This window comes from Pithys albifrons, chromosome 7 (assembly GCF_047495875.1).
Source record: "Pithys albifrons albifrons isolate INPA30051 chromosome 7, PitAlb_v1, whole genome shotgun sequence".
NCBI lineage: Eukaryota > Metazoa > Chordata > Aves > Passeriformes > Thamnophilidae > Pithys > Pithys albifrons.
In genome coordinates this window covers 5,486,304-5,503,443 of record NC_092464.1, presented here as the reverse complement: position 1 = coordinate 5,503,443, position 17,140 = coordinate 5,486,304, and the positions used below count along the sequence as shown (strand labels likewise).

Here is a 17,140-nt window from a genome sequence, read left to right as displayed (position 1 = left end):
TGTTTCAGAGCTTTTTCTCTCATTGTTGAAAGTGCAAAAGGAGCCTGATGGACAAGTGGATACACCTGGCCTGACTCTCCTGTAGCTGATCAAGAGTAGCCAAGGACTGTTGGTCTGTGTTGTAAAGCTTTGTGTGTGTATTTAAAGCCATTTTGACATGTCTGGACATAACCCCTTACAGAGATCTTAGAGAATCCTTGCCACTTGCTGTTGCAGCAGAGAAGTCCTGAGTGACCCTGGATACTTCCATGTCCTTCAGAGGGTTGGCCATGGCAGGACTGAGCACAGAAGCAGTTTTTGGAGGAGACACTGCTGTTCCCAGGTGTGCAGCCCAGCACGGATACTTTGTCACCTGGGAGTGCTTGGACCCCATTTACAGCTGGCAAACTTTGAAGAAATAAAATAAAACACCTTTTGTAACATTACAATGAAGCAAGAAGAATTCTCTTAAAAGGCAGTGAGAAGAGAAACCCTAGGAATAGAAAGATAGGATTGAATAAGATTTCATTCGATTCTTGCCATCTGGGAATAAGATTTGTGAGGGAATATTGTTCTTATCCTTATAAATGGCCAATATCTTCTTGAGCCCAGCAAAGCAGAGGCCAGGCAAGGTTTGTGGTTCACATTAGCAGATTCTAATGACATGAGTTTACAATAATAGTCGAATAGTTCAGTGTAACAGTGACTCATGGCTTATTACTGCAGTGATAGGAATGTAAAGAGATCTCGTTTGAAAAAAAATCTATTTGGATAGTTCACATCCTTTCCTCTCTACTCATGAATTCCTGTGCCATTGACTGCTGGCTACTAAAAATAGGATCCTTTTTGTGTATCTAAAGGAAAACCTCAAATCAGAGAGACAGTGGGAGGGGACTGAGGTCCATCCATAGAAAGCCTTGAGGAAATATTTGTAATGAAAGCCCTCTGAGAGTGCAGGAATGTTTTTAAAAGATGGGAACAATCTAAGAAGATATTTTGGAAGGAAGGAGAGGAATTAATGAATCACAGAAGCTCCCAGATTTGGTATTTTGCACCATGGGGATGGGAAGATTCATCTCTTTATTAGGTACAGGACCAAGCTACAGCTTTGTCTTGGAGAAGCTGTTCCACTTCAGCAGCAGCAGAGGAAGCTCCAAGGAACAGCCCTGAGGGCTGATGAGGAGTCAGAAGAGACTCGCTGGGAGTCTCTTGAAGTTGTACAAGTCCCTTAAGGACAGCAGCAAGAAAGGGGAACTTACATGAGTAAGGTATCTGCAAATGAAATGGATTGTCACCACCACCCCTTCGAAACAGAAAAAAAAACCCCACATGGCACCTCACAAACTGAAGTGTGAAACCATGTGGCAGGGAAAGCTGTCACAGAGAATCAGAAATTGATTTAATAGACAAAAATTGACTGCTGCATAATTTGTACAGATTGCTGCTGGCTGAGAGAGGAGAGAGATCCACAGCTCCAAAGGTGGACACTGAAGGGCTTACAGTGGGCACTGTCTGGCAAAATGTGTGGAAAGCAAAATTCCACCCTTGGCAATTATATGGTACTGAATGCTTCCTCTTTAGTAGGGAACAATTAAAATCAATAGCAGGATGCAAGGTAACAAAGGGAAGTGACTGATCAATATGCATGTCTTGGAGCTGAAGACAAGCCTGTCTGCCGAGAGCAGCATGCTGATGAGGAAAGATTCCGGGAGAAAACCTGAAAAGCTTCTCCTGATGCTTCATAACACAGCTGAGCAGTTGTCAGGTGCAGTGCTAGGAGAGGGGAAGGCACCAAGGAGGCTAAATAATATCTGTTAGGAGAACCAGGGAATATTAATTTTAAGACTAAGTAGCTTTAAAGTAAAAAATGTGATGCTTTTCTCATTTACCTTTATAAAGATTTCAAAAGCCCTTTACTGATACTCATGAATTATGGTCTTTACATACCTGTACAATGTTTTAGAGATGCTGAGACATTGACATTTTAAGGCCAATGTCCATTTTATTCCTCATCTCAAAGTACTTTAAATCTCATTTCCTTGTACATTTCACTCAGGGGTCTCTGCCAAGTGCTGCCAAAAATCAAACACTAAATCTTTCATGATTCAGTAGTTTTAAATCAGTCACCCAGATTTATGAATGCTTTTGAAAATGTTGCTGTAAAGCAGCCCACAGGGTCTGCCATAGATCTGGTGGGGCAGGGAATGGCACGTGGACCTCCAGGTTCACTTTCCCGGGTTTTCCCTTCTTGAGTGGTATTTTTTTCCGAGGCAACAGCCCATCCACTGGCACACAAGCAGTTAAGCACCTCAGGACGTGCAGCTCGTACATCTTGTTCTGCTGACACAGACAGAAGGCGAACACAGCTGAAGATTAGAGACAGAAAAATGCTGCAAAAACTTTGTGAAAGTTCACTTCATCATAACCCCACATTTGCCTGAACATATTTCCCATGAGTTTCTAACTGTGGCAGTGGATAAGGGCCCATTTTGTCACCTCAAGACTTTGATTTCATTAACAAACAACCAGGGAAGATCAATAGTATTGAGCCCACACATTCTTCCTGGGGCTGGAGAAATGGTTCTCCTCCTCCTTGTCCTGCACTGTGTTGCCCACTGCCCTTCCCCAGAGCCCCCCTGCTCCCTTGGCACAGCTGGAGGAGCAGCCATTCCCCTTGGGAGAATTCATCCCCCTTGGGAGCAGCCACTCCCCTTGGGAGCAGCCATTCCCCTGAGAAGCAGCCATTCCCCTGAGGAGCAGCCATTCCCCCTGGGAGCAGTCATCCCCCTTGGGAGCAGTCATTCCCCTTAGGAGCCAGCAGCACCCACTGCACCTTTCCCTGAGGTTGCCGCCCAGCCGGGCACACGCTTTGCTCTTTCTCTGCAGGAATGCATGGAAGGGCTGAGTGCTGAACACTATCTGTGCAGTCCAGGGAGAGTTGGGATGCTTGGCTGTTGAGGAAGCCTTGGCATGTTCCTCCCAGTGCCTCTGTGCTCCCATCCCTCTGCCACCTGCCTCCTCATTGGGGGTTCTCCACATTTGCTGGGAAGGGGAGGCTTGAAAGGATGGAACAGCCATGCAGTCCTTGGGCTCAGCCCCAGACACTGTGCACTGTTCCATTCTGGAGGGTGGTGGGAAGGCAGGTGGAAACAGGAAGAGGAAAAAGTTCCAAGCAATCTTTTGTAGAGAGACATGCAGAAATCTTCATTCTCTCCTTCCAGTCCAGCCCCACCAAAACCCAACCTAAGCAAGACTAGGAATTGGGAATCAGCCCCTCCACTGGCTGCCAGGCAGAAGAAACTCTCACTGCAGCTGCTGAAAACTCCATGCTCTGAACTGCAGGGATGCATCCCCTCCTTTTGTGGAAACCATCTTATCCAGCTGAGATAGAAGAAACCACTCTCCAGTGGGCATGGTCAGCCCCAACCTCTGCCATGGCAGAAGCAGCTTCATCAGCGAGAACTGGAGGAGGGAAAGGCATTGCTAAGCTGGGTTCTACAGAACAGAAAATACACTGTTTATAAATCAGGCTTTGCAACAGCTTAAGACTTAAACACACCTTCAGTTAATTATACTTTTCACAGAGCAGCACAGCCCCAGAGCGAATACAATATTCAGTCCTCTGACTGCAGATTTTGCTAGAAAATAAACAAATTTTCCAGGGCTGGGCTTGATAGTGCTGATCAAGAAGTTGGGTTGGGTTCAAATTCATCTCAAAATTCTAGGGAGGGGTGTCCAAAAATGGTTGTAACACCTAGAGAAAATTAACTTTAGCAAAATATTTGTACACAGCCCCAAATGGTCAGAGAGATGGTCTTTAATAAGCTCTATGAGTGTGTTTCCCAGCAGTGTGAACCTTGTGGGATTTGTTTCTTATTGCCTTATTAAAATATGTTTCCAGGATGTTCAAACAACATTTCCCCAGCAGTTTTTTATGCATAATTACACTTCCTTCCCTATGCTAATTTTATTCCTCTAAATGTGCCCTCTGGACCAAGCAGTGCCTCCATCGTGGTAACACAACTCTTTTCATGTCAGTGTTAGTGAAGGATGGAATTTGATCCATCGAGGTCAGTACTTGACCTCTCGCCCTCCCTCTCTGGAGGCTGAGAACATTCTGCAGTTACTGAGTGTGCTGGTTACTGAGTATCACCAGGTAAACATAGTCCTCCAGTAAATGAGGCAGTGGCAACAACGTTCCTGCACCAAAGTGAAACAGAGGGCTGGGAATATTTCTTTGGCACAAGAGGAATGACAGCTGAAAAAGAGCCACTGCAGCAGAACCCCCTCAGCCCAGCTGACTCAGAGCTACACTCGTGCTCAAATACGGGCAAGAATCATTCACTGCTCCAAATGGAAGAGGGGAGTGGCATAAAGCCACACTGGAAGCAAGAGGATGCCAGCACTTCCAGGAGTGGGATTCTCCTGGCAGGTTGTTCTTGCCAGCAGTTTTTATCTAGAGTATATCGTAGGATGGTTTCCATATCACTGTCCATATGTTCACTCATAGTAGCCATAGCAGAGACACTTTATAGGGAACGTGGTCCTGCAAGTGGATTAGCATATGGCCCCTCCTGTTGGGAAGAGCAGCTCCTCCCTGATCTCCAGGAATTCCTTCCAACCAACACTTCCGTGATTCTGTGATCCTTCATCTTTTCCTGTGGCAGGGCCTTGGCCCGACAGCTGCTGGGTTTGTAAGTTATTTTCCTGGCTTGGACTGACTCCGAGCCAGAGGAAATAAAGCTGGCAGGATCCCCCGGATCACTGCACTGCGATCTATCCCTGCCAGGGCCTCCGAAAGGGAGCAGAGCAGGAGTTAATGGTCCGGCATCGCAGGGGAGTTCCCGGCTCCATCCCCTCCAACCTCCAGGGTACCAGAACTGAAACAAGTCCAGGACAGTGACAGACACAGATCACAAAGACAAAAACGTGACCTGGAGATAAACCACGTGTGTCTGAAGTAAAATTCCTTGATATTTTTCCTCCTGACATGACACAACTCTACCTCTCCCTGTCCCAGGCACAGCCAAAACCCCACTCTGGTGAAGCAATTTAACCAAAACATGAAAAAAATAAAGAACTATCCTGTATCATTCTTCACTTACACTTCATTTTGAGACTCAGTTTTATTCTCTGATGCCCAAGAAGGAGATTCAGCCCGATGGGTTTTCATTCTTTATTTCAAAATGTTTTCACAAGTAGAAAAAGTTTGTTTCTTTGAGGAGAAAAACCACAGAATCACTGACTATTTTCAGAATGGCTATAAACACAAATGCTTTGCCATAGATTTGTATCAGGATAGAAAGTAATATAAATATATATGTCTGTATATAAAAATAAATGATTTGATCCTAACAGATTCAACTAGGACAATTTCAATGAAGAACAAAGTAGCAAAAAAAAGTAACATCACAATTTTATAAAACCCTTTCTTAAAGGCATGCAACATTTTTGACCTTTCACTAAGCAGCAAAAAGGGAAAGAGAACTCCAATTGCCACTGGAGCAGGTTCACAATATCTACATTGTCATGCTTGAAATTATCATGACAAGGCTGATAAAGTGTAAGAAATGCATAAACTTTGGGGTTTACATAGAAGAGGGTATGTATTTAAAGCATAGTTTATGTTTTAGGGCTGTTACCTCACTTTACAGCAAAATAATTATTTTAGCACAGAAGACAAATTTTAATTGCTCAAAATAAACCAAGTCCCACAGCAATAGGACTTGACTGTGTCAGAAAAATTGCCAGGGCACCCACAAGCGGGGTGGTAACAAGATCCCAACATCCTTCACCATTAAATGGAATGTGGCATTTATCTACTAGAATTCAGCAGATTTAGAAATTCAGCTCCTTTTTCTTTTTTCTCATCCAGAACCAGCACTTTCCCTGTTGGGCGATCACCGAATCATTTATTACAAACATCATTATTTTTCCTGCTGTTATTTTTTATTCATTTACAACACTCCAAGTCCCAAACCACCCATCAGAACCCAGGCAGAAGTCACTACAGGAGGTTCAAGTTGCCAAAATTCTCGCTGGTTTTGGTATAGCCTCCTCAGCAGAGGGTGCAAAGGGCAGAGGAAGAGAACCCACTCCTGTCTTCTCCATTTCGGACGAGGGGTCAGTGCCCAGCTGGTCCACCCCGGCTGTCTCTCTCTGCCATCCCACCTTACAGATCCCTCTCGGTGCCAGCACGAGCCATGGCCTCCCTCTAGCGTCCACAGCTCCTGCCTCAGCTCCCTCCAACCACCCTCCAGAGCCCTTCCAGCTCTCCAGGCAAGCGGAGTCTGCTTTGGTCCTGCGAGTAATGACCCATAATTGATGTTTATAGACACTCCAGAGTATGAGAATTCCGAGCGCCTGGGGATCAGGCAGCCTCTCGAAACTCTCCTACAATTAACATTTAACGATTATGCAGAAAGCCTGAGGCAAGCAGCTGTCTCCACTTCTGCAGGAGAGGCCTGAGGGCAATAGGACATGAAGACAAACTATTTAGAACACCCTCATCAGCTTAACTTTCCTCCTCCAGAGCCCGCAGACTTCTCATTTGCTCTGGCAAAACAGAAAGGTGTAAATGTCACCTTGGCACAAAGGCACTAGTTATTTTTGTAGGAGAAAAACAGCTCGTCGGTATATCTAAAAATGCCAAGGTGCTCAGGTCAAGGGCTGCTGCTGTCAGCCAGGAGGAACGAGCAGCAGCACCTGGACAGGATTTGGCAGCATCCCTGGTAAGGGATCATTCACTGACAGGGTGGGTGAGGGAGAGGAGGGGGAATGTCTGCCTGTGCCTCAGCCCTGGTGATGCTTTAAAACAAATCTAAAATTAAAAAATTAAAAATTACATCCAGATGCAACCTTAAAAATGTAAACTAGTAAAACATTAAGCTGTAAAATCAACATGAGTCAGTGGCTGAAGTAATGAACAAAGGGGCAGAGTTCAAGCAACTGCAGATACATAAGCAAAATTCTTCTCTTCCACAATTTAAAAAGTAAATATTTACTGTAAATCTGTTTAATACACCACTGAGTTGCTTTAAAACACTCCTTTGGGCAGAACTCCTGATCCCCACCCCAGAGCACTGATGAGATCTGCTAGTCATTGTGCAGGATTCAAGGCCAAGTCTAACAAGCAGAGCAGTCTCGACATGGCTCTGAGCCTTAGTCACAGAAATACAGTAATTATTGTGGCAGTTAATTAAAATAGGCTCTTTCCTATTAATGTCACATTTGCCTTTATATTTTAAATAGCCCAATCCTCAATTTAATACACTTTTCAATATTTATCCCTCTGCCTTTGAGGCATCTCAAAAGCTGCTGGGTTTTAGAAGGCTTTTAAAGGTGAAAGAATTTATGATCTGGACCCACTAAGGTGCACAGTTTGGTTCCTGGTCAAGTCAATGAGCAACAGCAGCCCCTGCTTTGTGTAGTAAAAATTTTGTCACTGAAAATATGTATTTTAAAACTGAATTTCTCCTGAAGGAATGCTCTATTGTGAACATGTAATAATACCTAAGAATATGAGATGCTGGTATAAGGTCATCAAATTAATGTGAACAGAGACAGACATGGCGAACATGGTACAATCCCACCAACCCCAGATGTTACTGTAGCTTTTAAAACAACAGGAAATGCTTGTGTGACAAAGCCTGAAGTTTGAGGCTCTGAGGTCTTGCTAATGCTTACAAGAGAGCCTTCCTGTATCAGGCACTCAGTCTCTAAATGTGTATTTTCAGTATTTCCAGTGAAAGTGCTTCCTGCACAAGTGCTGGATGCTGCTGCTCACTGACTGGACCCAGAACACTCACACAGTTGCTTTATCCTCTGAGTTATGATGAAGCACTACAGAAAGTTCTTTGTTCCAGTTGCAGGCTCCAAACATCAATTGCAAGGATCCAGGTTCTGAAGTGGTGGGAGACCCTGTGTGAACACACCCCAGTCCAAAGGCACATCCAGGACAGGATACAGGAGCACCCAGCTCTTAGGACTTTGCATCATGGCAGCATGAGGGATTTTGCCAGTCTCGTCCAGAACCATTTCTTGGTGCAGGGGTTGGTGTAATCACAAATCGTGATGAACCGTAAGATACTTGGAAACTCATTCTTCATGGATTTGTACTTGACTGGAATCAGCCGTTTGCTGCGAGCACCTGGAAGGTCACGCAGGCAGAGGTTACACAGAGCCACAGTCAGATCCTGCATCCATTTCCTCCCCACCACCGCACACAAATCACAAGACCAAGGTTTGTGTGTCACCTCATTGTACTGCAACGAGCTTTCACCCTGGAGAGCAGGTTTCAAATCCTGATTTACTCAGGTTGCAGATGTTCCCCAGCCAAGGGGATGTATAAGGAATCTGCCTGCTGACATGAATTGCTGTTCTGGAGACACCATGAGATGAGAACACTCTCCCTGTGACTGCTGCTGCTTGAAAAAGCAACTCTTGTACAGAAGAACTTCTCCCCTTGTAGTTCTCCACAGGGACTCCTGCCATCACCTGCACCTGTGCTGCTCAGTGCAAGTGATGACACCAAGACATGGATGAGGCAAATAACCAAGATTCCGTAACTGCAGCGGATGCTGGAGTAAGCCATGGAGCTCCCAGAACCTGCCACCAAATCTTTCTGTGCTTTAGTTATACCCCACACAAACAGGTAACCCTGTGACTTCCCTAGGCTTGTACTTCCTGTACTTAAACACATTTTCACTGGTGGAGCCATTCCATACAGACAGAACTTCTCATGTTCTAATAGAAGGTGTGATGCCCACAAGAAACTGGTTAAGAACTAGAAGGACTTTGCTACAAATCTTGATGACTGGGGGCTGATACAACGTGCTGGGGGTGTTCAATGGATTAACTGCCATCATATGAAATTTTTGTATCAAGGAGGATGCAGCCAACTCCCAGCCCTGCCACTGGCTGCCAGTCTAACCCCTGGCATGTCATTTATAATACCATATCAGATGTCTTACCTAGAAAAGGGACTTCAGGTGCAGACACTCCTCCTGACATTACATATCTTCCATACTATTATGCTGGGCTGCACTTACTCCCCAACAACATACACAAGTGTACAATAACTAGTGCTTAGAGCAGGGCAACCAGAACAGACCTGGCAGAAGTAAATCGGTGGCTTTTCAATTTAGAACAAAATACGTAAAAAAATTTCCAACCAAAGTTGAACATTCATTCCATATTTTCCTTACAGATCCACAATACTCAAAGATCTCTACAAAAATCACAGAATCATGGAATGGTTTGGGTTGGGACCTTAAAGATCATCTAGTTCCACCCCAGGCAGGGACACCTTCCACTAGACCAGGTTGCTCAAAGCCCCATCCAGCCTGGCCTCAAAATCTGCATGTCCATTACCTGACACCCTATTTCCAGCATTTACACACCTTGAATTTACTATAATACTTTTCCCTTTAGTAGCAAAGTTTCCTGTGTGGATCTCAAAGCCCTTCACAAGCTTGACATGCAGCTCTGACATTTCTGGAGCAGGCAGCATTACCCCACTGACAGCTGGAGCACTGCAGCACAGGCAGCTCCTCGCTCTCAGTCACATGGAAGGTCAACAGCAGGGCAAGGGACCGAGTCCAGTTCCCTGCCTGCACAACCAAATTATGAAGCCAGTTAGCTCCAGTAGTACAGAGCCCATTGCCCTTGGATGCTTCAGATGTCACTGCACTAAAAATAATAATAATAATGTGCAATTGTAAATGGGAATATTTGTGAGATCTTACCTGGGGAAAGACTAAGAGCAAATTTGGTCTGGAAATCACATTCATCACTTTCCAGGTAATCATCTGAAATGACAACCACCATCCTCCGACACCTGGTGATGAAGAGACAGGGGAAAAAAGAATAAAATGTCAAAGGAGGTGGTTCTCATTATCATGGAGAGAAGCACATACTGCTCTGAATTGCTCTGGTGGAGAAGGACCTGGCAGTTTTGTTCCAGCAGGAATTAACTGCAGAGCAGGAACGACTGACAGACAGCAACGTTACACACCAAAACCTGATTACAGATAACACTCATATACCAAAAATTGAGGAAACAGGAGAGTCCAGGTTGTCTGTACAACCTTTGTGTGACCCTCTGTCTGTACATCACAAACAAGGCCAAGAAAAGCGATCAGATAAAAGCAGGATCGCTACAGCAGCACCTCCCTCATGAACACAATGAATCAACATGTTGGGGAATGCTTGAGTCGCCCTTCTTGAGCCAAGAGCATAAAACAAACCCCATACAGACATTCTTGTGGATTTTTGCTGTTTCACTGGCACCACACCACAGACATCAGGATAAACTGAATGTAAAGTTCCACTCCACTCAGCTGGCCCCAACAGCCACAGCTCACTCACCTCCTCTCTATAAGTTCTCCGCTGATGGACCACACGCAGCTTCCCGGCAAAACATCCCGATCGAACACACAGAGCTTCAGCTTGAACTCTGTTTGCTCCAGCTCCCTGATCATCTCTTGGACAAACTGAAGGTCTTTCTGACAGTAGCAGATGAAGGCATCAAATATCTCTGTTCCACTTCCTGAAACCATTAAAAATGTAGCTGTCATCTCCTACTATAAATGAAGTTCGCTCCTCTACTGAGCTTTCACAAGCTCCCACAGATTTTGACTCGGAATCAGGAGCTCTGACAGACAAGCTCTGGCCAAACTTGCAAAGGTAATTTAACATTTTATTAGACCAGCTGCCCTTCAGCCCAGACTCCTGTCCCTAACAGGGCTGGTGGGAGGTAACACATCTGTGCCTTGGCTGCTTCCACCACCCAGGCTGTTCACACACACCCACAGGGGCTGGCAATGGTCAGGGAAGGGGAGCTGAGATGCAGATGGGCAAAATCTGTCGAGGCAGTAACATCCAGGCACAGAAAGCTGAAGGGAGACAGAGCCTGGGAAGAGCTGGAGGGATCAGAGTATCCCAGAGGATGCAACTCAGAGCCCCAGCACTCTGAGATTTCACTGGGAGTTACACATCTAAAATATCCTCGTGGCTCCAGGTCCTCATTCTCTAGTTCAGCTCACAGAGATTCAAACATCCCAACCAAAACCTTCCTGCAGGCCCTTCACCCAGCAGTGTCCTGCCATCTGCTGTCCATGGAGCTATGGGCTCAGCCTTGAAATCTGGAACATGCCATTTTTATGGCTAAGATGTCAAACCTGGGAACCTGAAGTCATACCCTAAGTAAATGGGCCTGTTTTCCAATGACATTAATGGCTGGCAGCTCTTTTTTGTTTAGCAGTTATCCAAATATTAAACCACTGCATTTTAAGGGCAATGTTTCTCATAATTAAGTGCATTAATTCTGCTGGATAGCTTCCCACTGTTATGTTTTTTTCCATATAAATGTCACTACAGATATTTTCAATTTTTTATGCCAGTTAAAGCCTACCACAGTGAAAAAATAGGTCAGAGACTCTAAAAACTGCTGAGGAAAGTATCAACCCAGCAGGCAGATCCAGCCCAAGAAGCATCCAGTGAAGCAGAAAGGGAATGTCTGCCAGGTCAGTCGAACGGAGGGTGTTGCTGTGGGGGCACCACGCTAACCTGGGGGTCACATCAGGCAAAGCTGCCATGTACAAACACCAGCATATTGGTCCGTGGATATTTGGGAAGGTTAATGATGCCCCCACCCCAAAGTGGGCACCCAGAGTCAGCCTGGCCAGCACAAACACACGTGTGCACACACATGGCTGCACATGCAGGGCTGCACGTGGTGGCACATGCACGTGGCTGCACACACAGAGCTGCACACACAGCCCAGCAACACACACACAGAGAACTGTGGTTCCTCCCTCTGCCCACTTCACACTCAGCCCTACTTCAAACCCACTTCCTTCTCATTCAAGGTGCTTTCACCTGCCCAAGACAGGACAGGGAAATCAGCTCTGACATCCCTCCCCCCGAGCTTTCAGCTGCTGCCTTGTGGCAGGCTGGGCAAAGGGACATATTTCTGGGAAGTCTCCTCCCCTATGTGTCCAGTGGCTCTGTGCCAGCTTGTTCCTGGGTATGGCATTCCCCAGGGTTGCTTTTCCTCTCTGCTCTAGGAAACAGGAAAAGTGAAAAATGCCTGGTGACTACCAGGCAAAGCATTCCAACCTGGGTTTATTAAAAGTTGTGGGAGGAATGAAAGCAAACAGGTTTTCTGCATTTCTCAAGGGGATCTGCTACAGCTGAAGGCAATTCCAACACGAGGCATCAGGCAGCAATGGAATCACAGGCACTTACCATATGGATCATCCCTGGTGGTGATGCCCATCAATTCTGAGGTCTTTGGCACGCTGCTGTCCACTGCTGGCACTTGAAGAGGCTGATTGGCCTGTTCCTGCTTCCTCTGCAAGTACTTCTTACAGTCCTTCTCTGCAAAAACACACCACCAAGGTAAGAGGCTCCTGTGACGTGGGTTTACATGACTGGAGTTCCATAAAACAAGAATAGCTATTTCAGGGATAGAAAGGGAAATCTCTTTGTTTTTTTGGTATGTAGAATTTCTCTCACCCCCTTCTGAACCTCTTGATGCTGCCTCCACTACCTCCTCTAGCAATTAATTACTGAAGCTCATTCTTGCTGTTTAAGGAGGTACTTTCCTTTTATTTGTTTTAAACCAATCTCCTCCTATTACCCTTGGTTTCAGTATATCCCAGCACACCTTTTACAGCAGGCATCAGCTCCCACCCCTGCTGCCTGCTCTCACCATGCTGCATTTTGGAGTATTTGAAATCACAAAACAGCTGGGGAGGATTCTCAAGTAGAAGTCTTCACAGTGTCAATCCCTTCTCCCATGTAAAAAAACAGGACAAGAGAAAATGTCCTCGAGTTGCGCCAGGGGAGGTTTAGATTGGATATTAGGGAAAAATTCTTCACTGAAAGGGTTGTCAGGCTTTGGAACAGGCTGCTCAGGGCAGTGGTGGAGTCACCATCCCTGGAGGTATTTAAAAGACATGTAGATGTGGCACTTGGGGATATGGTTTAGAGCTGGCCTTGGCAGTGCTGGGTTAATGGATGGTTGGACCAGTGATCTTGGAGGTCTTCTCCAATCTTAGCAATTTTCTGCAGACATACACGAGCTGATTGACACCCCGGGCCTTTGTCAGCCAGGACAACTGCAGGTGGGGATGACTATCTACAGTCACCACACTCAGGAGGACTCTGAAAAATTTCAAGGAGCCCCTGAAACAGCTTTTATGTTGTGTAATACCTACAAGGAATCTAGACAGAGTGGGTGTGTACCCTGATCTGGGATGACTGAAGGGCCAAGTCCTGCTACTGTCACTGCTGTGAACTTCCCAACCAGGACAGTGATGGACACAGATCTACTATAAACAGACTTGGTTTAAAACCAAATTATAAATGTAACTGTTAAGTCTTTGGAGAAGCAACAAGAACCCTGCAGCCTCTGCTACTCTGCAATTACAGAAGAATTGAAAGTAAAAGGAGATTTGAAAACAGGAATTAAGAAAAAAATAAAACTCCCTATAACCTTTGCCCTTGCTCAAGATTAAAAAACACAACCAACCAGTATTAATCAGGAAACTCCTGATCACTCAGAGGGTTTGGCTGGCACAGCTGCAGAGCTTGCCAGTGCAACAGCAGAGCAAAGGATCCCTGATCAGCATAAGCAAGTCTGCAGGAAGTCCATTTTGAGGCCCCATCCCCTGCTTTTGTCTCAGCTTTGCATCTCGTGACTGGATTATCTCCAATCTAATAAAGCTCAGATCTGATCAAGGCTTTTCCTGAGGCTGAGGCTTTCCCAATCTGCCTTTCTCCTCCTCACTGCCTCTCCAGTCCTGCAGAGGGAAGAACCAACCCGATTCTTTACCAGCCAGAAGGTTCAGACTTCAGGTCTTCCCTCACTAAAGCTCAAACTCAAGCCCCACCTCTCCATGAGGTGTGTCAGGTAAATCAGTGTCTTTGAAATCAGGATTAGAGTCACCTTGAATTTGCCAATGGGTTCAGCAGTCATGGGTTTATTTTAACTGCAGCTACCAGGAGGTGCCAGGAGGCTGGAGGGATGAAAGGCATTCACTGATTTGGGATGGATCACTCCTCAGCTGGAAACCACCTGACTGTACAGGTTAATGAGAGTGAACAACGATCAGGGATGGCTTTGGGACCATAAAGATAAAGGATCCTGAAAAACAAAACGAAGTAGCAAGAAACTCCTCCAAGCTAAGCTGTCCCACTCTACCCAGCATCTAACTACGCTTTACATCCCTCAAACAGTCTAAGAAAAGCCTGAGAGATATTGGAAAGAAAGAATAAAAATAATGAAACTTAAATAGCAAAGTGAGTATCATGATGAGAAGATAGAGAAAACAGACCCAGTAACTGTCAGTCAGGAAGGCAGAACTTTTATATCAGGTCAGAGAAGAAACAAAAATCATCAAGTTTCAGCAGGAAAGAGCACATACATAACAAAGCAAAGAGCTTCAGGTGCTTAAAAATGACTGAACAGCAAAATAAGCTGCTGAGGGAAATCACAGTTAGGGCAGAGCTGCTGGGACACTCATACTGATGTTTTCTGATCCTGAGCTGGACCCACTGCAGGAATCCCGACAGTGCACACAGAGATGCCCCTGGCACCAGGAAATACTGTGCATGAAACTCTCCGTTTCCTTTCCTCTTGAGAGTAAATACCTCCCACTTCTGCAAGAGCTCTGAGCATCAGCAACAGGTCACAAGCCCTCACTGCAGCACTCAGCCAAAAGTAGTAACAGAGAAGAACAGCCACACTGGTCAGGCTGAGGGTCCATCTGCCCCAAGCACCTCCCTGTCTCAAGCACTGCACAAATCCAGATGTCCGGGGGGCAACCTAAGAATAAATTAAGCTTACAGAGATATTTCCCTAAAATAATTTATATTTTAGGTATAGTATACAGTCAATTCTTATAATCTATCTTTTGACCATTTGCAGTTAAGGCATTTCCTGAACCAGAGACAGCATTTTTGTGTTGAACAGCTCTTAGTGGGTCTTTCCTCCAAGAATTAATCTGTCTCCTCTTATCAGTGTGACCTGGCCCACTCCTGCTGCAGTCTATTCCAGCTCTGACAAAGCCCATCTACCAGAATTCCTTCCAGTGAGTCAAATCCTGAGCTCGGGGCCAGAACCACCCTGGGTGATCCCAATGTTTCTGTAAAGCCCCAGCTCTCTCACACAGCTGGAAACCTCCTCTAATTTGTCAGGAAATTCTGATCAGCAGATCAAAAAGCACACTGATGCTTTAGTCTTTCCCAAAACCTGGTCTTCACACTGTGTTCTTAAGTAGGAAGAACCACAGAAGCAAAGGGAAGTCCTCCACCACTTCTTGGTCAGGCTCTCTACAGTGATGGATTTCCACGTCTTCCTTTATCTCCATAACAGGAAGTGAGATGTGTTACTTCCTCATCGCTAATCCAGTAAGTTCTATTATACAACACAGGACTTCAACAGAGTCTCTGGCTTTGGAAATCCTTTGGCAAAAAGATTCCCCTTCTGATAACAGCTGGCTTCCCTCCAAATTTCTGTAATTGCAAAGAGTATGAAGAGCCTATAAAGAAAAGGTTATCAAAACAGTACATGAGCCCAATATTCTCACTGACCTGTCTCAATTTTTTTAAGTTTCCAAGGAAACTTTTTTCCCCTGACATCATCGAGGTCCACACATCCCTCATCTCCCCTAGCAAGTATCTTCCTACCACACTATATCCACACATCATAATTCTCACACTGACTGGTGTCAGTGCAAGCTGTCTTCTGGCTGACCTGGTCCAAGCATCCTTTGACACACACAAACTTTATCATTGAAGGTTTGGGATGAGACTGGGCTTCAGGTCACTTTGCACTTCTCTCCTGGAAGCTACATGAGGCTCCTGTGAATCCTAGAATAGTTTGGAATGGAAGGGACCTTAAAGATCATCATGTTTCCAGCCCCCTGACATGTGCTTGGACACCTTCCATTATCCCAGGTTCCTCAAAGCCCCTTCCAGCCTGGCCTTGAACACTTCCAGGATTGGGGGATCCACAACTTCTCTGGGCAACCTGTGCCAGGGCCTCAAGCACCCTCACAGGGAAGAATTTCTTCCTAATAACTAATCTAATATCCTAATATCTAACCTAAATATTGCCTCTTTTAGTTTAAAGCCATTCCCCCTTATTCTATCACTATCCACCCATGCCACAAGTCCCCCTCCCTTTTCTTTAGGCTCTGGAAGGGGCTCTAAGGTCTTACCACAGTCTTCTCTTCTCCAGGCTGAATACCCCCAATTCTCCCAGCCCATTTCCATAGTAGAGGTGCTCCAGCTCTCGGAGCATCTCTGTGGCCCTCGTGAAAACACCGAGGATGTCACTGCAGAGTCTGAAAAGGGCTTTTCTTCTTGAGTGACATTTTTTTTCTTAACATCACCTCCCCGGACAGGAACAGCAAGGACCGACAGCAACAGCAAGGACTGACAGGAACAGGAACGACCGACGGGAACAGCAAAGACCAACAAGAACAGCAAGGACCGACAGCAACACCAAAAGACCGACAGGAACAGCAAGGACCGACAGGAACGGCAAACCCTCTCTCCCAAGCATCACGGAAGCAGTACGGGGAGCAGCCTCGGCCCCAGTCCCGTACCAGCGCCGGGATTCCCCGGGCTGTCCCGGTCTCCCCATCTCGGACTCCTCACCCACGCTGTCGGCCAGGTCCGTCAGCACATCGTCGCGACCCAAGCGGCGCAGCACATTCAGCAGGTGCCCGACGGTGGCACCGCCGGGACAGCGTCCCGGCCATTCCTCCAGCAGTGTGGCCGTGGGGTCAGGCAGTCCCTCCAGCCGGCGGATCTCCAGGAAGCTGCATCCCAGCGCCTCCGCCAGTGCCGTCCAGTCGGCAGCCGCGGCCGCCCGCGGGTTGAGGTAGAGCCCGAGGCGGCGGCGGACGCCGTAGTTGAGCGCTACCATGGGCACGGCGTGCAGGTCCACAGGGCTGGAGCCGGAGCTGGAGCTGGAGCTGGGGCTCGGGCTGGGGCTAGACTCTGCCGTGGCCATGGCTGGGCCGCTCACAACTTCCCCTTCCCGGCACTTTCGCTTCCCGGCTCTCCCCGCCTCCCTCCCGCCCCCGCGGGGCTGTGCCAGCCCGTCCGCCCGCGGGGTGTGTGGGGCTGGGGCGGGCTGGGGGGC

The 17,140-nt window shown here is 46.6% G+C and overlaps 1 protein-coding gene across 1 annotated transcript; it reads right to left on the bottom strand.

Annotated features, from left to right (window-relative positions):
* Positions 1-5,141: 5,141 nt before the first annotated feature.
* MYD88 (MYD88 innate immune signal transduction adaptor) lies at positions 5,142-17,083 on the bottom strand. The gene is made up of 5 exons (XM_071560087.1): positions 16,651-17,083; positions 12,229-12,360; positions 10,348-10,528; positions 9,726-9,817; positions 5,142-8,128 (listed from the first exon to the last, which is right to left on the bottom strand). Exons 1-5 carry the CDS (start codon positions 17,006-17,008, stop codon positions 7,974-7,976), a joined length of 918 nt encoding a protein of 305 aa, XP_071416188.1. The 5' UTR covers positions 17,009-17,083; the 3' UTR covers positions 5,142-7,973.
* Between the last annotated feature and the right edge of the window lie 57 nt (positions 17,084-17,140).

Coding starts and splice junctions, on each gene's coding strand:
- MYD88 (XM_071560087.1), bottom strand. CDS start 17,008: ATGGCCACGGCAGAGTCTAGCCCCAGCCCGAGCCCCAGCTCCAGCTCC. Junction 10,529..12,228: donor CACCAGGGATGATCCATATG/GTAAGTGCCTGT, acceptor TAATGGTTTCAG/GAAGTGGAACAGAGATATTT. Junction 8,129..9,725: donor TGCTCTTAGTCTTTCCCCAG/GTAAGATCTCAC, acceptor GTGACCTTCCAG/GTGCTCGCAGCAAACGGCTG.